This window comes from Numida meleagris, chromosome 9, assembly GCF_002078875.1.
Source record: "Numida meleagris isolate 19003 breed g44 Domestic line chromosome 9, NumMel1.0, whole genome shotgun sequence".
Classification (NCBI taxonomy): domain Eukaryota; kingdom Metazoa; phylum Chordata; class Aves; order Galliformes; family Numididae; genus Numida; species Numida meleagris.
Genome location: NC_034417.1, coordinates 19233069 through 19250063, shown reverse-complemented (window position 1 = coordinate 19250063; position 16995 = coordinate 19233069). Strand labels below are relative to the sequence as shown.

The 16995-nt window shown below is 59.6% G+C and overlaps 1 protein-coding gene across 4 annotated transcripts; it reads left to right on the top strand.

The window, feature by feature from the left end:
• Nucleotides 4248–16989, top strand: TLE3 (transducin like enhancer of split 3; the record flags this gene model as incomplete). 4 transcript variants are annotated; one of them, XM_021407452.1, is given in 16 exon segments in its annotated part: nucleotides 4248–4310; nucleotides 4438–4512; nucleotides 9071–9272; nucleotides 9959–9975; nucleotides 11942–12061; nucleotides 12235–12285; nucleotides 12369–12524; nucleotides 12640–12772; nucleotides 12899–13080; nucleotides 13696–13772; nucleotides 13935–14184; nucleotides 14760–15007; nucleotides 15260–15407; nucleotides 16147–16297; nucleotides 16515–16591; nucleotides 16701–16989. In XM_021407452.1, coding segments are annotated over 16 exon segments (2058 nt in total), but the record flags the coding sequence as incomplete, so codon positions are not given.

The window sequence follows — 16995 nt, the reverse complement described above, 5'->3', positions numbered from 1 at the left end:
TGCTGCGTCCCCCAATGGTGCTGGGGGGGGACCCAGTGGCAAGGGGAAAGTGGGGCTGGGGGCTCAGCACCAGAGCATCCCCACCCCCCGGTTGCAGGGACCCCCCCACCCCTCGGTTGCAGGGACCCCCAGCGGCCCCATCGCTGCGCTGCCCCCAGCCCCGGCTGACCCGCTTAGCGGTTGACTTGTGTTTATCTGCACACAATCAAGTAGACTGAAGTGCCTGAATTATTCATGCGGTGTCCTGCCCTCCAGACTTGACTGCGTGTGATTACATCTGCTCGAGACAAACATTGATGGATACTTCATCTTTAAGCAAAAGGGGATTGTCTGGCTGGGGGCTTATATAACAGATTATCTCTTCGGCGCTGAATATTAAGCGCTGCGTCCGCGCCCCGGCGGCGGTGGCGACGGTTTTTTTTTTTTTTCCTTTCTGCTCCGTTTCTTTCGTGTCTTTCGAAGGGGGAAAAAAAAAATGGGACTTTATCCATAAACAACTCCGTATGTGGGGAAGAGCTGGGGAGCGGCGGCGCTGCGTGCCGTGCTTCGTGCCCTCCCTCGCTGCTGGGGGGCTCCGCTCGGTGAACTTGCGTTCCTCGATGCCCCCGGGGAACCCTTCGTTCCGCGGGGATCGCTGCTGGCTGCGATCAGAGGGCGCGGTGCTTCCCAAAGGGAAGTGCGTGCTGGGGAAGGGGACCCGCTGGCAGGGGGAAGCTCGGAGCCGGAGCGCTGTGTTTTGTGGCTGAGCCCTCCTCGCAGCGCTTCGGAGCAACCCTGAGCCACGCTTCCCCGGGTGGAGAGCCTGGCTTTCTCCTCTGGAATATTCCGAGAGCCCCACGTACCCTGCGCTGGGAGCAGCGTGTGGAGCGGGTGGGGTGGGCCGTGCTCCGGTGCTGGGGGGGCTCTGCCCTCCGCGCCCCCTCCCCGAATTTAATTCTCATCAGCGCTGCTCTCCACTTTGCTAATAACGATAGCAGCCACAAATAGCTTTCAACATGCCATTGACAGCCCGGTTGGAGAGAGCACTTGAAATAGTGGTAGACAGCTGAAAGTGCCCATAATTGTGTGCCGGAGTGAGAACCACGCTGCTCAAGGGCCTGATTTCCATGTGCTTACGGAGACAATCTCCCGGCTTCAACAGACGCTGCTGGTGCTGCGCGGGGGGTGGGGCTCAGCCCCGTCCTTCTGCCTTGTGCGGGTCGGGGCTGCTCGGTGGGGCGGTGTGTGTGGGGCAGGGCACCTTCCTGGGGGGCCGGGTTTTGGGTTTGGGGTGAGGCTCCCCCGGGAGCCTGGTGGGTGGTGGTTGTTCTTCGCCCCGTGCCCTGGGAGCTGTTGTGGGATGTGGGGAGCTCCCGGTCCCGTTGTGCTGGGGTTTTGGGGTGGCAGTGAAAAACCTGCATGGTGTTTTTACAGAGTGCACCGGTGCCTTCCTCAAGGGTAGAAGGGCTGGACGAGCTGTGCCACGCACCCAGCCCCGTGGCTCCGCTGTTGTCCCACCCATTTCCATCAGTACGCTGGGACTGGTTGGGATTTGGTTTGACGTGACCCCAAAATCCGTTCTGAGATGGCACTGGGGGGTGGCTCGCTCCTTGGGGTGTCCCGTTTCCACTCGGTCCGCTCCTCTCAGCCCTGCACCCTGCAGTTATTTAACCTCCCTCTGCCCTGCCCAGGTGTTGGGGGGGGGGGAGGGGAGGGTGCTGAGGGGCACAGCTATTTAGCACCGTGCCTGCAGCCGGCGCCTGCCCGCTCTCTGCCCTCAGGGCGCGGGGTCGGTGCTTGATTTACAGCCGGTGCCCGCGTGTGCTCTGTTGTGCCAGCCGGCCGCGCTCCCTGCAGCGAGGCACTGCCCTGGCAGGGATGGGATGGGGATTAGTCGGGAATTCGGGTCCAGACTCCTCGCCTTTGCGTGGGGCTGCCTCGGGCATCTGGACCCAGATGCATCCCGGAGCACCTTGGAGCATCCCGCTGAGTGCCCCCTCCCTGGGCACGGTCCCTGCTCTACGGTCCCTGCTCTCCCCCGGGGCTGCGGGTGGAGCGGGCGGTGTGCGCCGCGGTGCCGCCGAGGCAGGGATGCGGGATGCAGGATGCGGTGCCTGCAGTCGCCATGGCAACCCCGTGCTGGGAATGGGGAATTTTCATGGCTGGAGCTGCCCGGCGGTGAACGGGGCCCGTTGCAGGGCGGTGCTGGGGGTGAAACCCTCCCCAGCGCCAGGGCCGCCCTTCCTGCCACCGGTTAAACTTCTCATGGGGATGAGTGGGGCTGCGTGTGCGGGGAGCGGATGTTTGGACATTGTTGGATCTCACATGAACAGGGAACTCCGTGGCTGTAAGCGTCGTATCTTGGGCAGAAGCACCCGCTTGCTCGCTGGATCCCCAGTGGGAAGCGTCTTTGCAGAAGGTGAAGCTTTGCTCCAAATCTTGGCTGGAAACTGGGGGTAAAATGGGGCAAGAGGGCAGAGAGAGCTCCAGGGGCGTTTTGCCGGGTGGGAGTGGGTTGATGGTGCCCAGAGAGCACCTCTCCCACCCAGCACCTCCTCCCCGACCTCCGCTCCGCGCTGGGTGCAGGGTTCTTCCCTTTGCACCCACATGGCCTTGGCTAAAGGTTGGGTTTGTTCTGGAGCTCGGCATCTGCTCCCTGGGAGCGGAGCTGAGTGCTCGCTGCCTCCCGACCCGCCGGGCTTTGGCAGAAGGCGTAAATATTGAATGGCGGCGCGGTTTCTGCACAGTCTGATCGATGTGTTGATGCCAGAGCAGCCATTAAGGTGTCCCTATGGCAGAGCAGCGGGCAGTGCAGGCACCGGCCGGGCTCTGGTGCAATGAAGGGCTCGAGGGGGGGGTTTGCAGCATTACCTTTATGGCCGGAGCCCTTCTGTGCTGGGAGCATCCTAAGTGCAGCGTGCACTGCGTCTGTGCGTTCAGGTCCATTATGGCCCCGGCTGCAGCTAATGCACCTGGAGCAAATGGAGCAGCTCGGAGATGGCTCTGCCTCATAGCGGAGCGCCAGCAAATTCCCTTGACCTCCGCGAGGGCTAAGAAAAGCAGCAGGTGAAACCCGAGCAGCGATGCTTTCTGCAAAGCTGGCCACCAGAAATACTGCTGCTGCTTTGAAGCCCAGTTGGGTGCTGCCTGGGTGCAGGCTATAGGGGCCTGGGGCTGTCCGTGCTGTGCTGGCTGTCCCCTTGCTTCTGCCCGCTTCCTCAAAGCAGTGTTGAGCCGTTGGGTTGGTTTTTGTCCCCCTCCCGAAATGCAAAGTTGGGGTTTCCCCCTCCGAAATCCTAAAGGAGGAGGCACCTCGGTGGGAGAGATGAGGGATGGGCCCCTGCTGCTGCTGCTGGGAGCGATTTGCAGCCGTGTGATGGTGCTGCTGCGGGCTGAATCCTTACAGCTGTTTGGGAACTGCTTGGGTTGGAGTAGAGGATGTTCTAACAGTGGCAGCAGGGTGGGATGGGGGGCTGCTGTGGGTCTGGGGGAGCTGCCCTGACCCCCAGAGGGCTCTGCATGGAGATGCTCTCTGTAGCTGTGGTCTGGGCACCACGACCCCAAAGGAGGAGCATCCCTGGGGCTGATGTGCGTGGTGCTGACTCGCCCCAGGCCTGTGCATGGGTTTTCACCAGAGGAAAATGTTATTCTGGGTTAATGGAGACGTTGCAGAAACCACAGTTTGACAGCACGGGCTGTTATTATTCAGCTCCTAAATCGTGTGGTCAGGCTGACAGGTGTAAATGGTTACGGGTTAAATTTCTGGAGGGTGATGTAAGGAGGGCAAAAGCAACTCTCTGGCTTCGGTCTGGGCTGGGGAAGGATCCTGATGAGATCAGAGCAAACCAAAGGCTCCACATGGCTCTGGCCAGGGCTCGGTGCGTGGTACTTTGTGTGTGCTGAGGTTTCTCATGCAGGAGTCCCTTGCAGAGCAGTGCTGGGGATGGAGCATTGCAAGCACCCAGCATCTGCACGCTGCCAGGCCATCACGACCTTCACCATGCTCGTTGCCAAACTTAGGCTGGTGTGAGGCTGCTGGGGACGCTTGGTCCCATGATAGGAAAGGGACCAAAGCACCAAAAAGGGAAAGAGCAGCTCCTGCCCTGTGCACACGGGTGTGCTTTCGCTGCCTCTTTTAGGAGCTGCAGTTTCCCTTTGTGTAGATGGGGTTATGGGGGGGCAGTGGGGGGGGGGGGGTTGCACATGGCTGCTTGTTGCAGGAGGCTGCTTTCTGCTAACTGTTGCTTGTTCTTCTTCCCTTTTTTCAGACAGAAATTGCTAAAAGGCTGAATACCATTTTAGCACAGATCATGCCTTTTCTGTCACAAGAGGTAAGGCGTCCCTGGGCTCATTTCCCATGAGCGAAACCCACGGGTTGATGGGGTTTGGGGGAGGGGGGGGGGGTCCCGGCTCGGTGCCCGCATGCCCTGACCCACGCGCCTGCCTCTGTCCCCGCAGCACCAACAGCAAGTTGCACAGGCTGTTGAACGTGCCAAGCAAGTGACAATGACGGAGTTGAATGCTATCATCGGGGTACGTGGACTTCCCAATCTGCCTCTCACCGTGTGTATACCCCTTTTATTCCTATCATTTACCATAACCAGAGGCAACCCTGCGCTCGGGCGGTGTCAGGGAGGGGCAGCACCCCGAATCCGGCCGTCCCCGAATCCCTGACCCGGCACTGAGCGGTGCAGGTGGCACTGCTCCCCAGTTTTCCCCGGTGCTGGTGCAGCACCAGGAGCCCCCACCACCAAATGCCCACGTCCCCAGGCTGGGAACGTGCAGGGGTCCCGCTCCCCGCAGCCCCCCAGCCCAGGTTTGCCTCTGCTGTAACTGTTGATGTGAAATGTGGTGCACGCGTGGCGGAGCTGTTCCATGCATTGACTTTTACCCGCTTCAGTGTTACCTGGATCTCGAGGGGTTTTCAGGCTAACGGGTTTGAATGTTTCTGTAAGTGTTGTGTCCTCAGCCCTGCAGGAAGCCTGCCCCACGCTGGAGCTCACCATGGGGCAGCGGATCCCCAATGGGTGCCCCACCTCGGGAGCTCGTTGGGATTCGGTGTCTGTTTTCAAAATCACTGCATTTCTTTTTTGCACTTCTCAATGGTTTGCACTTCTTTCTCCCTGTGCAAGGAGACTTCTTCGCCCTGTTTGCGTTTAACCCGCGCTGTTGCGTGGCTGCAGAGGGAGAACCTGGCTCCTTGCTGCAGAACCTGGGGGCTGTGTAGACGTTATTCGATTTTAATGGGTGCCCCGAGCGGCTGTGGGTGGGAGGCTCCGCTTTGGTTCGCTGCTCGAAGCCGTAGCAAGGAGTCAAGGCAGCTAGAGACAGATATTGGAATTCAATTAAGGTAAATGAGCGGGGCTCGTGACCCCCATTTTCGAGGTAATTGCTTCCTTGGATCAGCGCTAACACGAGTGTCACCCCGTTGTTAAGCAGCCAGCCATGTAATCGTTTTGCCTGACAAAGCTGCACAAGGCAGGGACTGGGGGCGGCGAGGAGAGCGTCGCAGCCAAGCACGGCCCTGCATGCATCCTATGGCAGCGGGCATCCCATCCCGTGGGATTGGCATGGCAATGGACATTGCAATGGGCATCCCATCCTGTGGGATTGGGCATGGCAGTGGGCATCCCAACCTATGGGATTGGCATGGCAATGGGCATCCCAACCTATGGGATTGGCATGGCAATGGGCATCCCAACCTATGGGATTGGCATGGCAATGGGCATCCCAACCTATGGGATTGGCATGGCAATGGACATTGCAATGGGCATCCCAATGGGCATCCCATCCCTTGGGATTGACATGGCAGTGGGCATCCCAATGGGCATCCCATCCCACGCAGTTGGGTTCTGATGGTGTAATCGTGCTCCTGGTGATGTGAATGCCCAGGCAAGGCTACGGGGAGCCCGGTGCTGGGGATGCTGCAGGTGTACTGCTAATCTGCAGCAGTGTCTTGGTGCAGGTGCCGAAAACCAAATTGACGCATGCAAAAAAAAAAAACAACACCAAATCGTTAAAACCTTTTTTTCGCCCCTTTTGAGGTCAAGAACTGTTAATTTTATGCATCTAGGCCATTGTCTCACAGTTCCTCTGCTTCAGGCTTCTGTGAAATTGAGCCCTTGATTTGGTTATAGCTCTGGAAATGATTAGACTACTTTACTAAATTTAACGCAAGTGGTGAACTTAAGTGGTGAACCATTAAATCGGTTAACAAAGGCATGAAGCATGATGTACATAATCCAATTAAAAACACTCTACGTATGAGATACTCCTTGCCAGCCTTTCTCGTAAACCGTAACCTCTTCATATCTTACCCATATTTGTCTGGTGCACGCCGAGAGACCCCGGGAGGGAAACGCAAACGTCTCTGCTCCGTGTGCATCCATCGCTGGCCCCTGGCGTGGGGCTGGGACCTGGTCCTCAGATGCTCTGGGAGCAGGATTTCGCCGTCCCCCTGCGCTGGGATTGCGGCCCCGTGGCACCGCTTTGCTGCAGGCTGGTGTCTCAGGAGTTAAATGTGGAGATGCTGAGCGCTGGTGGCAGGTGGAAAGCCCCAGTGCAGAGCGCTGGGCTGGATTTACCCTTCGGTACGCTGGGGTAGCACTGGAAGAAGCAGCTTCGACCTGGAAGCAGTGGGACCACTACTGCCCTGCATCCCTGTGATTCCTGTGGTGCTTTGTTGAGCAGAGCTGGGGCCTGCAGCCCTCCACCCCGGCACTGGGTGAGGAGAGGACCCCTGCGCAGTGGGGCTCCAGCTGTGGGGCTGCAGCTGTGGGGATGGTTTCTGGTGATGGAGCTTCTGCGGCTGTGCCCGTGGGGCTGCTGGCAAATCCCCAGTGATGCGAGGTTTGAAAACCACCTTTTTTGGGGATGAGGCTGAGCTGGAGAGGGATGGCACTTCATCACTGGGGAGCATCGCCGAGGCCTGCTGCGTCCCAGGGCTCTGCTGTGCAGGATTTCCCCACCGTGCGTCCTCCAGGAGGGACCTGAGCCGCCAGCTCCGTGCTGCTCCTGCCTCTGCAGGGGAGGAAAACATCCCTTCCATGTTCTTCGCATCCATCGTGGGACGTCGTGCCTTGGTGCTCATCTCCACACCTCTGCTGGGTGGCTCGAACCCACGGGGCCGGTCCCACGCAGCTCAGTGAACCGTAGGATGGATGTGTTTGGCACCAGCTTAAATAAAAAGGAAGAACCAGCGTTTTTCTGCTCCGTTGGAGGGAGAGGCTCAGAGGGCTGAGCCGTCCTTGCTGTGCCCCACCTGGACATGGCTGTAGCAGGGCGGTGAGCCCTGATGCTGCATGGAATCTGCCTGCTGTCCCATAGGGATGCTGCTGCTGCTGCTCCCTGGATTTGGTCACCCCCTGTCCCTGCGTGTGCCCTCTGAGGAGGAAGCATTGGATCTCAGTGTTGGAAAGCCACCAGGGCTGCTCTCCAGGGGAATGCTCAAGTACCGTGGCCTCAGCCTTGCTGAAATGGATGGAAAGAGCGTGAGGTTGGGATTGGAGAGAGCTCATTGATTTCAGCAGGAGGCTCAGCCCTGTTCCTTCTGCCCTGAGATGGGGAGGATCGATCCCGGGATGGCAGCACTGGGGATGGCTGTGGGCTTCAGGTCCTGAGGATGCTCCCCCCTCTGCACTATGGATGGAGCAGCGCCATGCAGCAGAAGCCAAAAAAAAAATAAAAAGCTGCTCTGGAGAGGACCAAATGATTTCTGCCTTTTCTCTACCAGTTCTGTGGATGTCTAATTGCCTTCTGGATCTGGCTTCTGCCACAGCTGAGACCTTTGCACTGCCCGGAAGGAGCTGTGTTTGCAGATAGTGCATCTCCTCCCCCTGGAACTGCAACTGCTTGCTTTCCCGTCTGACTCCGGGTCACGTCCTGGGTGGATTTCCTCAGTGCCTCCCGTGAGGGTGCAGGAGGTGGGCAGGGATGTGGGCAGGGATGGGTCGCACCCTGCTCCATCCCCATCAGTGCCCCTCCCCACTGCCTCATGGGGCAGCTCCTGAAGCCAGGAGCTGGGTGGAACTTAACAGGAGTTGTCTCGGTGCAGGGGACTTTCCAGAGAGCTGCATCCTGTGCAGTGCTGCAGCAGGACCTGGGCATTCACGGCATGCACAGAGCAGTGTGCAAGGAGCTGGGTGTGCATCACCCTGCAGCTCACCTGCTCTGTGCACCCTTCAGGAGCCTTTTCCCCCTGCACACCCCGCTGGTGGCACAGCAGGAGCAGGAGGCTCCTTATGGGCATTTCCTGGCACCCGTGTGCTGATCCCTATTCTTTGCATTTCCCTGTTGCATTTTATGAGCTGTGGGCTGCATCCTCTGCACTGCCCCGTGGGGCTGCACTGGACTCACCCAGCACTGCAGAGCGTGCAGCAGTGCATCCCCCAGCAGCACCAGGTTGCTGGAAATATCCTCGATGTAAACGCAGCATCCTCCTTAAGAGCCACGCGTGTGGGTTTTTTGGTTTCTTGCTGTGGTTTGCATCAGACTGTGCTGCAATGTGTCCCACAACCCTGGTGGTGGGGCAGGGGCTCTCTTCTGCCTCCAGCTCCTGGAAACCAAAGCACGGAGGGCAGCCCCCTCCCCCCCCCCCCGTAACCCACTAACTCAGTTTCACTTGGTTTTCTTTGCGCTTGAAACAGCAATGTAAGGGCTGCTCTTCCTTTCTTCCCTTCCTCTCCCCACGCTGTGCCCATCTCCAGCTGCGGAGGATGGGGCTGTACCTGCAGCTCCAGGCTGCCTGGGGCTGGTGGGGAAGAGGGTCACCTGCGGTGTAAGCAGCCGCTGGGTGCTCCGTGCAGAGCTGGCTTCTGCATCCCGCTCAGCATTTACCCTTTTTGCTTATTTCCATTGAAAAGCCGAACCGTGCAAATCTGCAGCACCAATGCAGATTGCCAGGCTCTGACCACGGTGTGCGCACCACGCATACGTGTGCCGGACACCTGGGGGCCATCGCCCCCCGTCCCTCCTGTGCTAACCAAGTTCTCCTTGCAGCCGGCCGAGCGGGGTGCGAGCGCACCTGGAGACGCAGCCCGGTATCTCCGTGGCCGTGCCCTGTCCCCGCTCACCGCTGGTCTCATTGCAGCAGCAGCAGCTCCAGGCGCAGCACCTCTCCCACGCCGCCCACGGGCCCCCGGTCCAGCTGCCGCCGCACCCCTCGGGCCTGCAGCCCCCCGGCATCCCGCCCGTCACCGGCAGCAGCTCGGGGCTGCTGGCGCTCGGCGCACTGGGCAGCCAGGCACACCTGGCCGTCAAGGACGAGAAGAACCACCACGACCTGGACCACAGAGGTGAGAGCTTCGCCTTGCCTGCTCCCCGGGGCTGGGGTCACCCCGAGCAGCGCTCTGCGGCAGCCTGATAGTTGGCGTCCTGCGTGTTTTGTCTTGGTGTAAGCGATAAATAAGGCCGTTTTGGAAGGGAGAGATGATGCGTGGGTTCGGCGTCTCCCTGCAGAAGCCACCTGTGTGTTAGCACGCGGAGACGTGGGCTCTTCCCATTGAGGTGCTGTTTGCCCAGTGGTCCCCCCGCAGCACCTGGGTGCGCTGGGGCTGTTCTTCCCCCTGCAAAAGGAGGAAAAAAACACCGATAGGAATTACCCAGCGGCATGTGTGTCTCTGCACGGGTCTAAATAACCCCCAATCCCCATGGATACCGGGTATCGATGGCCAAACGCATCCCGCAGCGGTGGGGCTGGGGACCGCTCCCGTGTTGGTGGCTGAAGCCCTCAGCTCGGCGCCTTCCCTTTGTGTTTCAGTGCATCTCCTCCGTGTGCTGTGTGTTCAGCAAGGGAAGAGGGGAGGGGAGGCGGCGGGTGAGGAGGGGAAATGGGGTGGAAGCAATGCCGGAGAGCCCGGATGTGTTCTGGCTGCGGCAGGGGCTCTGTGTCTGTTTCCATGCTACAGCACTCATTCTAACTGTTATTTTCTCTCTTCCCTTTGCTTTGGCTGCGCCCTCTGACCCCGGCCGCTGCCAACAGAGCGGGACTCGAGCGCGGTGAGTGCAGCACCTTGTCCCCATCCCGGTACCTCCGCTTCTGAGCGCGGCGCGGTTTTGTTTCAGCTCTTCTTTGAGCAAGCAGGCCCCAGGGTGTGAGCCTCGAGGGGGCTGGTTCTAGGTGAAAAAGGGAAAGAAAACAGGCCAGATTCCCCCGCTGGCTCCGGCTGTGCCGGGACGTCCCCCCCAGCCCCAGATGTGTGGGGTCAGACCTCCCCCACCGCCGCGCTCTGAGGTCGGGTCGCGACTGAGCGAGCGGCGTGAATGGGCGCAGCCAGCTCAGCGCGGGTAAAAGGATCCGTCGGCGATTAGGAAAGCTATTTTATTCCTGATCACTCTTCTATTATCTTGGGTCATCTAATCTGCCGGGCTGGTTGGGGCTATTACGCCGCGTTAAGTAGGACTCGGAAGGTCAAGCAGTTAACTAACCAGCTAAATAACCGTGGTGGAGGGCAACCGTCACCTCCAGCGCTGATTGGATTTTTCTTTCATTTCTTTTTTTCCTTCTGCCCCCGACGCGGCTCTCCCTCCATTGCAGTGGGGCTGGGGGGGATGGGGGACGTCCCCCATCCCATCCTGCAGCAGAGCACCGTGCTGCTGAGGGGGGGGCTTTGAGTGCTGAAAGCTGGAGGGGGAAGAAAAGCATTATTGAAGGGGGAGAGGGGAATTGGGCGTCATTAACCTGCCCGCGTGGGGAGGGGGCTGTGAAAGATGGGAGCGTTCCCGATCTATGAAACGAAATGCGGGGTATTCCCCGCGGAGGTTTAATGCGCGCGATAATCAGCGTTAGTCATTCATATTTTCCTGGCCTTGCCTGAGCAATAAAAAAAAATATTTAGTTTCTTGGCGGCGCGCCAGCGGAAGGCTGAATGGATCGATGCCTCTAAATGCTTGACATGATTCTCTGGTAGCTGCGAGGTTTTTCAGCATGACTGCCTGAGAAGAAAGACCCCGGTGTTATCCAAAGCCGCTTATTGGGTACCGAGGAGAAACACGAACTGCTTTAGTTCTCCCTTTCAGACGGGGGAAGGAAGGCTCAGGGAGGGGCTCAGGAGCGCGGCTGCGTAGCAGGGGCTCCGGGCTGGGTGCTGGGCTCCGCGATGCGGTGATGGCAATGTTCCCTGCGGCTCGGAGGAGCTGATTGCAGCACGGGGCCGGGCGTCCTGCAGCCCTCGTGCAGCTCTTGCTGCTGTTTTTGCTCTGTCCCGGCATCAGGGCTGTTCTGGGGAAGCCAGCACGGCGGATGCGTCCCCGTGGGTGCACGAAGCCCTGCCCGCAGCGTTTGGCTGCAGGAAAAAGGCGCGCTCTCGGGGTGGGTTTTTTTTCCAAATGTTTTTTGAATGCCCCTTGGCTTGGCGGAGCTTGGCTTAACCGAGGCCGTGATAAAGCAGCTCCTGGCAGCCGGGCCCTGCTCTGCCCTTCGCTCCTCTAATAAAAGAGGGGGATGGAGGTCCTGGCTCTGCGGGCACCAAGGGGAAAGCAGCCGTGGGCTCCTTGTGCAGAGCCCCGTGGGGCTGGAGCCTGGTGTTGGGTGCATACATGTTGGTTAGCTGGGTGGTGCGTCTGCATTGGTTCAGTAGATGGATGGTGCATCCACGTTGGCTAGATGGCACATCCATATTTACCAGCAGCCTCCATGGGTTGCAGCAGCTGCCAGGGAGCTGCTCTAATTCCTGCTGCTTCCTAGCAGGATTTTCCCTTTTCAACAACAGGCAACTCCTCCCCTTTCTCTGCTTTGGTGGCAAACAGGCTCAGGTGCCCCTAAGTAGCCCGTTCTGAGGTGATGTTCAGTGAGGATGTGTGGTTTAGGCCACGGATCTTGCCCCACCGCTGGGGTTTCGCAGCCTGGGAGTGCTTTGAAGACTCGGTGCAGGGCAGAAGGCTGTTGGCTGTGCCCTTCGAGCTGCTGCTCGTGAAGCCCCATTCCCTTGCACGCGCAGCTCATACGTGTTTCTTGTTATTGCAGAATAACTCCGTTTCGCCCTCGGAAAGCCTGAGAGCCAGCGAGAAGCACCGGAGCTCCACAGACTACAGCATTGACTCCAAAAAGCGGAAAGCGGAGGAGAAGGACAGCATGAGCCGATATGTGAGCTATGGGGGATGTACAGCAGTGCCACGGGTCCGGGGAGGCTGGGCTTGGGCAAAATCTTGCAAAGGCCGTCGCTGTGCCCTGGGGGTGTTGCTGGGGGGATTCAGAGCCGCGGGAGCTGCCCTGGGGCTTGCAGCTCTGCAGGGCTGTAACTTAACGCTGTCTTTCAGGACAGCGATGGTGACAAAAGCGATGATCTCGTCGTTGATGTCTCCAACGAGGTGAGCCAAGGGGCGGATTGGTTTCGCTGCTCTCAGGGCCCTTGGGTGGTGCTGGGGTACGAGTGCTTTCTCCTGCCTTGCAGGACCCTGCCACCCCCCGGGTCAGCCCGGCCCATTCCCCGCCAGAGAACGGCCTGGACAAAGCCCGTGGGCTGAAGAAGGGGGATGCGCCCAACAGCCCGGCCTCGGTCGCCTCCTCCAGCAGCACTCCCTCCTCCAAGACTAAAGACTTGGGCCACGTACGTGCCGTGCTGTGCCCTGCTGCAGGGCTCTCCGAGCAACCCCGTGGCCGTTAAACTTCATCCTTTACATTTTATTTTCTTGGATTTTTTTTTTTTTTCCTTCTGCATCCAGAACGACAAATCGTCAACGCCCGGGCTCAAGTCCAACACTCCGACACCGAGGAACGATGCTCCGACCCCAGGGACGAGCAGCACCCCGGGGCTGCGGCCGATGCCCGGCAAGCCGAGCGGCATGGACCCGCTGGGTGGGTACCACAGCATCCCAGGGGGTACCGGGGACCTCACCCCGCTCAGGGCGCTGGGGATAGGGTGAGCAGGGTGGCACACCCATGGCCCCACGTCCCCTGACCTCATCCCTGACCCTCCCACAGCCTCCGCCCTGCGGACGCCCATCTCCATCGCGGGCTCCTACGCGGCCCCGTTTGCCATGATGGGGCACCACGAGATGAACGGCTCGCTGACCAGCCCCGGTGCCTACGCCGGCCTGCACAACATCCCCCCGCAGATGAGCGCCGCGGCCGCCGCCGCCGCTGCCTATGGTCGGTCGCCAATGGTGAGCTTTGGAGCTGTACGTAGCACTTTTAGCTCCTTTTCTCGCTCACGGTGGGCGCGGGGAGGGCACGGGGCAGGGGGGGGAATCTGTGGTGTTGGGGTTGAAATGGGCTCCTCGCCCGGTGGTTTGGGTTGGCTCGTGTTGCGGGATGCAGAATTTGGGGTGTGCGCTGTTGGGATGCTGTGCGCCCTGCGGTGTTGACGGGTGTCCTGTGCTCTGCCCATGAGAATAACTCCCTGCATGACCGCCTTCCCCTGAGTGTTGATACTGATAAATCCTTATTTGTATACTTCAAGTTAAAACACAGTCAAGCCAAGAATTAAACTACTTGCTGTTAATGCAGAGATTGGGATTTTGGCTACATTGGGGTGCAGGCTGCCTGTCCTAGGGACATGGGATTGATGTGGGGAGGGTGAGCAAGTCCTGTGCTGAGCCTTGCAGGCCTGAAATGCTGTTTCATTTCCAAATCCACCTCCTCTTTCTACTGTGTGTGTGGGGAAAATAACTCTAAGCTATCAAGCAGCAATATTGAGGGCAAAAAGGGGGGGGTTGCGGGGCTCGCGGATGGGATACAGACGGTCACCGTGCCCATCTCACCCGCACGTCTCCCAACAGGTTGGCTTCGACCCTCACCCACCCATGCGGGCCCCCGGCCTGCCCACCAGCCTGGCGTCCATCCCCGGAGGGAAGCCGTAAGCACCGCTTGGTTTTCTGTGGGGTTTCACCTGGGAGGGGACCGCCCCACGCTGCTTGGGGTTGGCCAAGCAGCGGTGGCCCCAGTGCCACTCGCACGCTGCGTTCACGGCACAGCCGTTCTAGGGGCTCACCTCCGTCTTTTCCCCTGGCCTCGGCAGGGCTTACTCGTTTCACGTCAGCGCTGACGGGCAGATGCAGCCGGTCCCCTTTCCCCACGACGCCCTGGCTGGTCCCGGCATCCCACGGCACGCGCGGCAGATCAACACGCTGAGCCACGGCGAGGTGGTGTGCGCCGTCACCATCAGCAACCCCACCCGGCACGTATACACCGGCGGCAAGGGCTGCGTGAAGATCTGGGACATCAGCCAGCCGGGCAGCAAGAGCCCCATCTCCCAGCTGGACTGCCTGGTAAGGCGCGGGGCGGGGGATCCGCGATGCGTGCAAGCTGCGGTGTGTCGCTGCTGGTCCCCAGGAGTGATGGTGGAGCCTGTGTAGGGGCCTTCCTAGAGCCTTTGTGGGACTGTCTAGGTTGGAAAAGTCCTAATGTCATCAAGTCCGACTGCTAACCCAGCTCTACCAGGTCTGCCATTAAGCCATGCTCCAAAGTGCAACATCTACGTGCCATTTAAGTGGGGACTCACTGCCTCTCTGGGCAGCCTGTTCCAAGCCTTCGTGGCCCTTTTCATTGAGAAATTTTCCCTGATATCCAAACTAAACCTCCCCTGGTGCAACTTGAGGGCATGTCCCCCTGTCCTAGGGCTTGGGAGAAGAGAGAAGAGACCAACCCACCTCGCTGCAGCCTCCTTTGAGGTTGTTGCAGGAAGCAATAAGGTCTCCCCTGAGTCTTCTTTTCTCTAGGCTGACTAACCCCAGCTTCCTCCCTGGTCCTGCTGGCCGCCCTATTTTTGATACAAGCCATCCCCACGCTTTCCCAGCCTGTCCCCCTTGCACAAACAGCATCGCCACCTCTCTTCCATCTGCAGAACAGGGATAACTACATCCGCTCCTGCAAGCTGCTCCCTGACGGCCGCACGCTGATCGTCGGGGGGGAGGCCAGCACGCTCACCATCTGGGACCTGGCCTCCCCCACGCCCCGCATCAAGGCCGAGCTCACCTCCTCGGCGCCCGCCTGCTACGCGCTGGCCATCAGCCCCGACGCCAAAGTCTGCTTCTCCTGCTGCAGCGACGGCAACATCGCCGTGTGGGACCTGCACAACCAGACCCTGGTCAGGTGAGTTGGGGGCGGGCGGGAGGGGTCCCAGCGTGCTTGGGGCAGGGGATGTTACAGAGATGCCACCTGGGAGCGTTGGCACATGTGGCGATGCTCTCCTGGCGGTGATGCTGCAGCGGAGCAGAACCACGAGCAAACAAACACCAGGCACAACGCGTGGGCAGCATCCACCCTTGGTGCTACCTGCGTGGGTTACGCCATGCATTTGCTATTCTTGATATGGATTCTTATATATTATCTTTTTCTTGTAAGGCAATTCCAAGGCCACACAGACGGTGCCAGCTGCATCGACATCTCGCACGATGGTACGAAGCTGTGGACGGGGGGGCTGGACAACACGGTGCGCTCCTGGGACCTGCGGGAAGGGCGGCAGCTGCAGCAGCACGACTTCACCTCCCAGGTGGGCACAGGACCCTCGGGAAGGTCCTGGCCTTGTGCAGGGGTTGTCCATTGTGGGGGCCAGCCCGCAGGAGCTCAGCGTGGTGATGGAGCTCTTCCTGGAGGGCAGATGCCCTGCACAGCCCTGCCTGGCTCTGTGTGTGCGTGCCCTGGGTGCTCTGGGTGCGGAGCAAGTGTGTTTGAAGCAGTAGGGCTCTCTGGCTGTGGATTTAGCCTCAGTTTTGTTGCTTTTTCATGTGGTGTGAGATCGGGTTGCTATTAAGAAAGCAGTGCTTGCATAGGGTACCACGTGGCATTGCGAAGCTGGACGTCCTTGTGGTTTCCAGCCCATAGCAGCCACAACTTGGAGCTCTGACAGCCTTGCTGCCTTCCACTAAGGTTTCCTATTCTGGATGTGCCAGCCTTCCCCTGGCTCCCTGTGTTTCAGCATCAGGAACAGCATGGGATGTTAGGAGGACAGGGCCACGTCCCTGCCAGGCTGCTGCTGCTCCTCTGACTCGCTGGCCTTGCTGTCAGTTCTGTGGGCACAGCTGCCCCATTAAAACCAAGCAGGCTTTGCATTTGTGCTCAAGTCCATGCATAAGTGCAGCTTCGTGTTTAACTGCACCACAGTGGAGGAGGAGCTGGCAGTGAGTGCTCACCTCCTCTCCCCTGCCCAGCTGGGCCTGTCCCAGTGTCAGGGCTGGGGATGCTGCGGGGCCACGCGTGCTAACAGGCGCCAACCTTTTCTGTGCCCCCAGATCTTCTCGCTGGGGTACTGCCCCACGGGCGAGTGGCTGGCGGTGGGCATGGAGAGCAGCAACGTGGAAGTGCTGCACCACACCAAGCCCGACAAGTACCAGCTGCACCTGCACGAGAGCTGCGTCCTCTCCCTCAAGTTCGCCTACTGCGGTGAGTGTCGGCAGTGCCGTGCTGCTCTGCATGCCCCTGGGAGCCACGTCTGGGTCCGCAAAGGGGTGGGCACCTCCAGAAAACCTCCCGGTTCTCCAATGGCTCCTGTTCTCCGAAGTACCCAAATTTCTGCAGCGTGAGCTCGGGGCAGAGAAGCTGGGCGGCCAGCTGGCTCTGCTCGGTGCATTGGGTGCTGATGCCGTTCCCGTGTCCGCAGGTAAATGGTTCGTGAGCACGGGGAAGGACAACCTGCTCAACGCATGGAGGACGCCCTACGGGGCAAGCATCTTCCAGGTAGGGGCTGCTTCGGTGGGGGGTGGGCACGGGGGCCACCTGCTGCTTAGGGCACCGTCAAGAAACCACACTGATCAATTGCTTCCCTCCCCATTGCTCCGTCCTCCAGTCCAAGGAATCCTCGTCGGTCTTAAGCTGCGACATTTCAGCGGATGACAAGTACATCGTCACGGGCTCTGGGGACAAGAAGGCCACGGTCTACGAGGTCATCTACTAAGGGGACGCAGCGGCGGCGGTGCCGCGGGCTCGGCGCTGGGATGGGATCGCTCGCTGGAGCTGTGCCTCAGCGCCCGCCCGGGATCCACACGGATTTACTTGGAGGTCTGCAAACATGGCACACGTCGAAGCCCTAAACGAATTTTTGGTTTGGTTTTAGGGTTTTGGGCTATTTTTTTTTTCTTCTT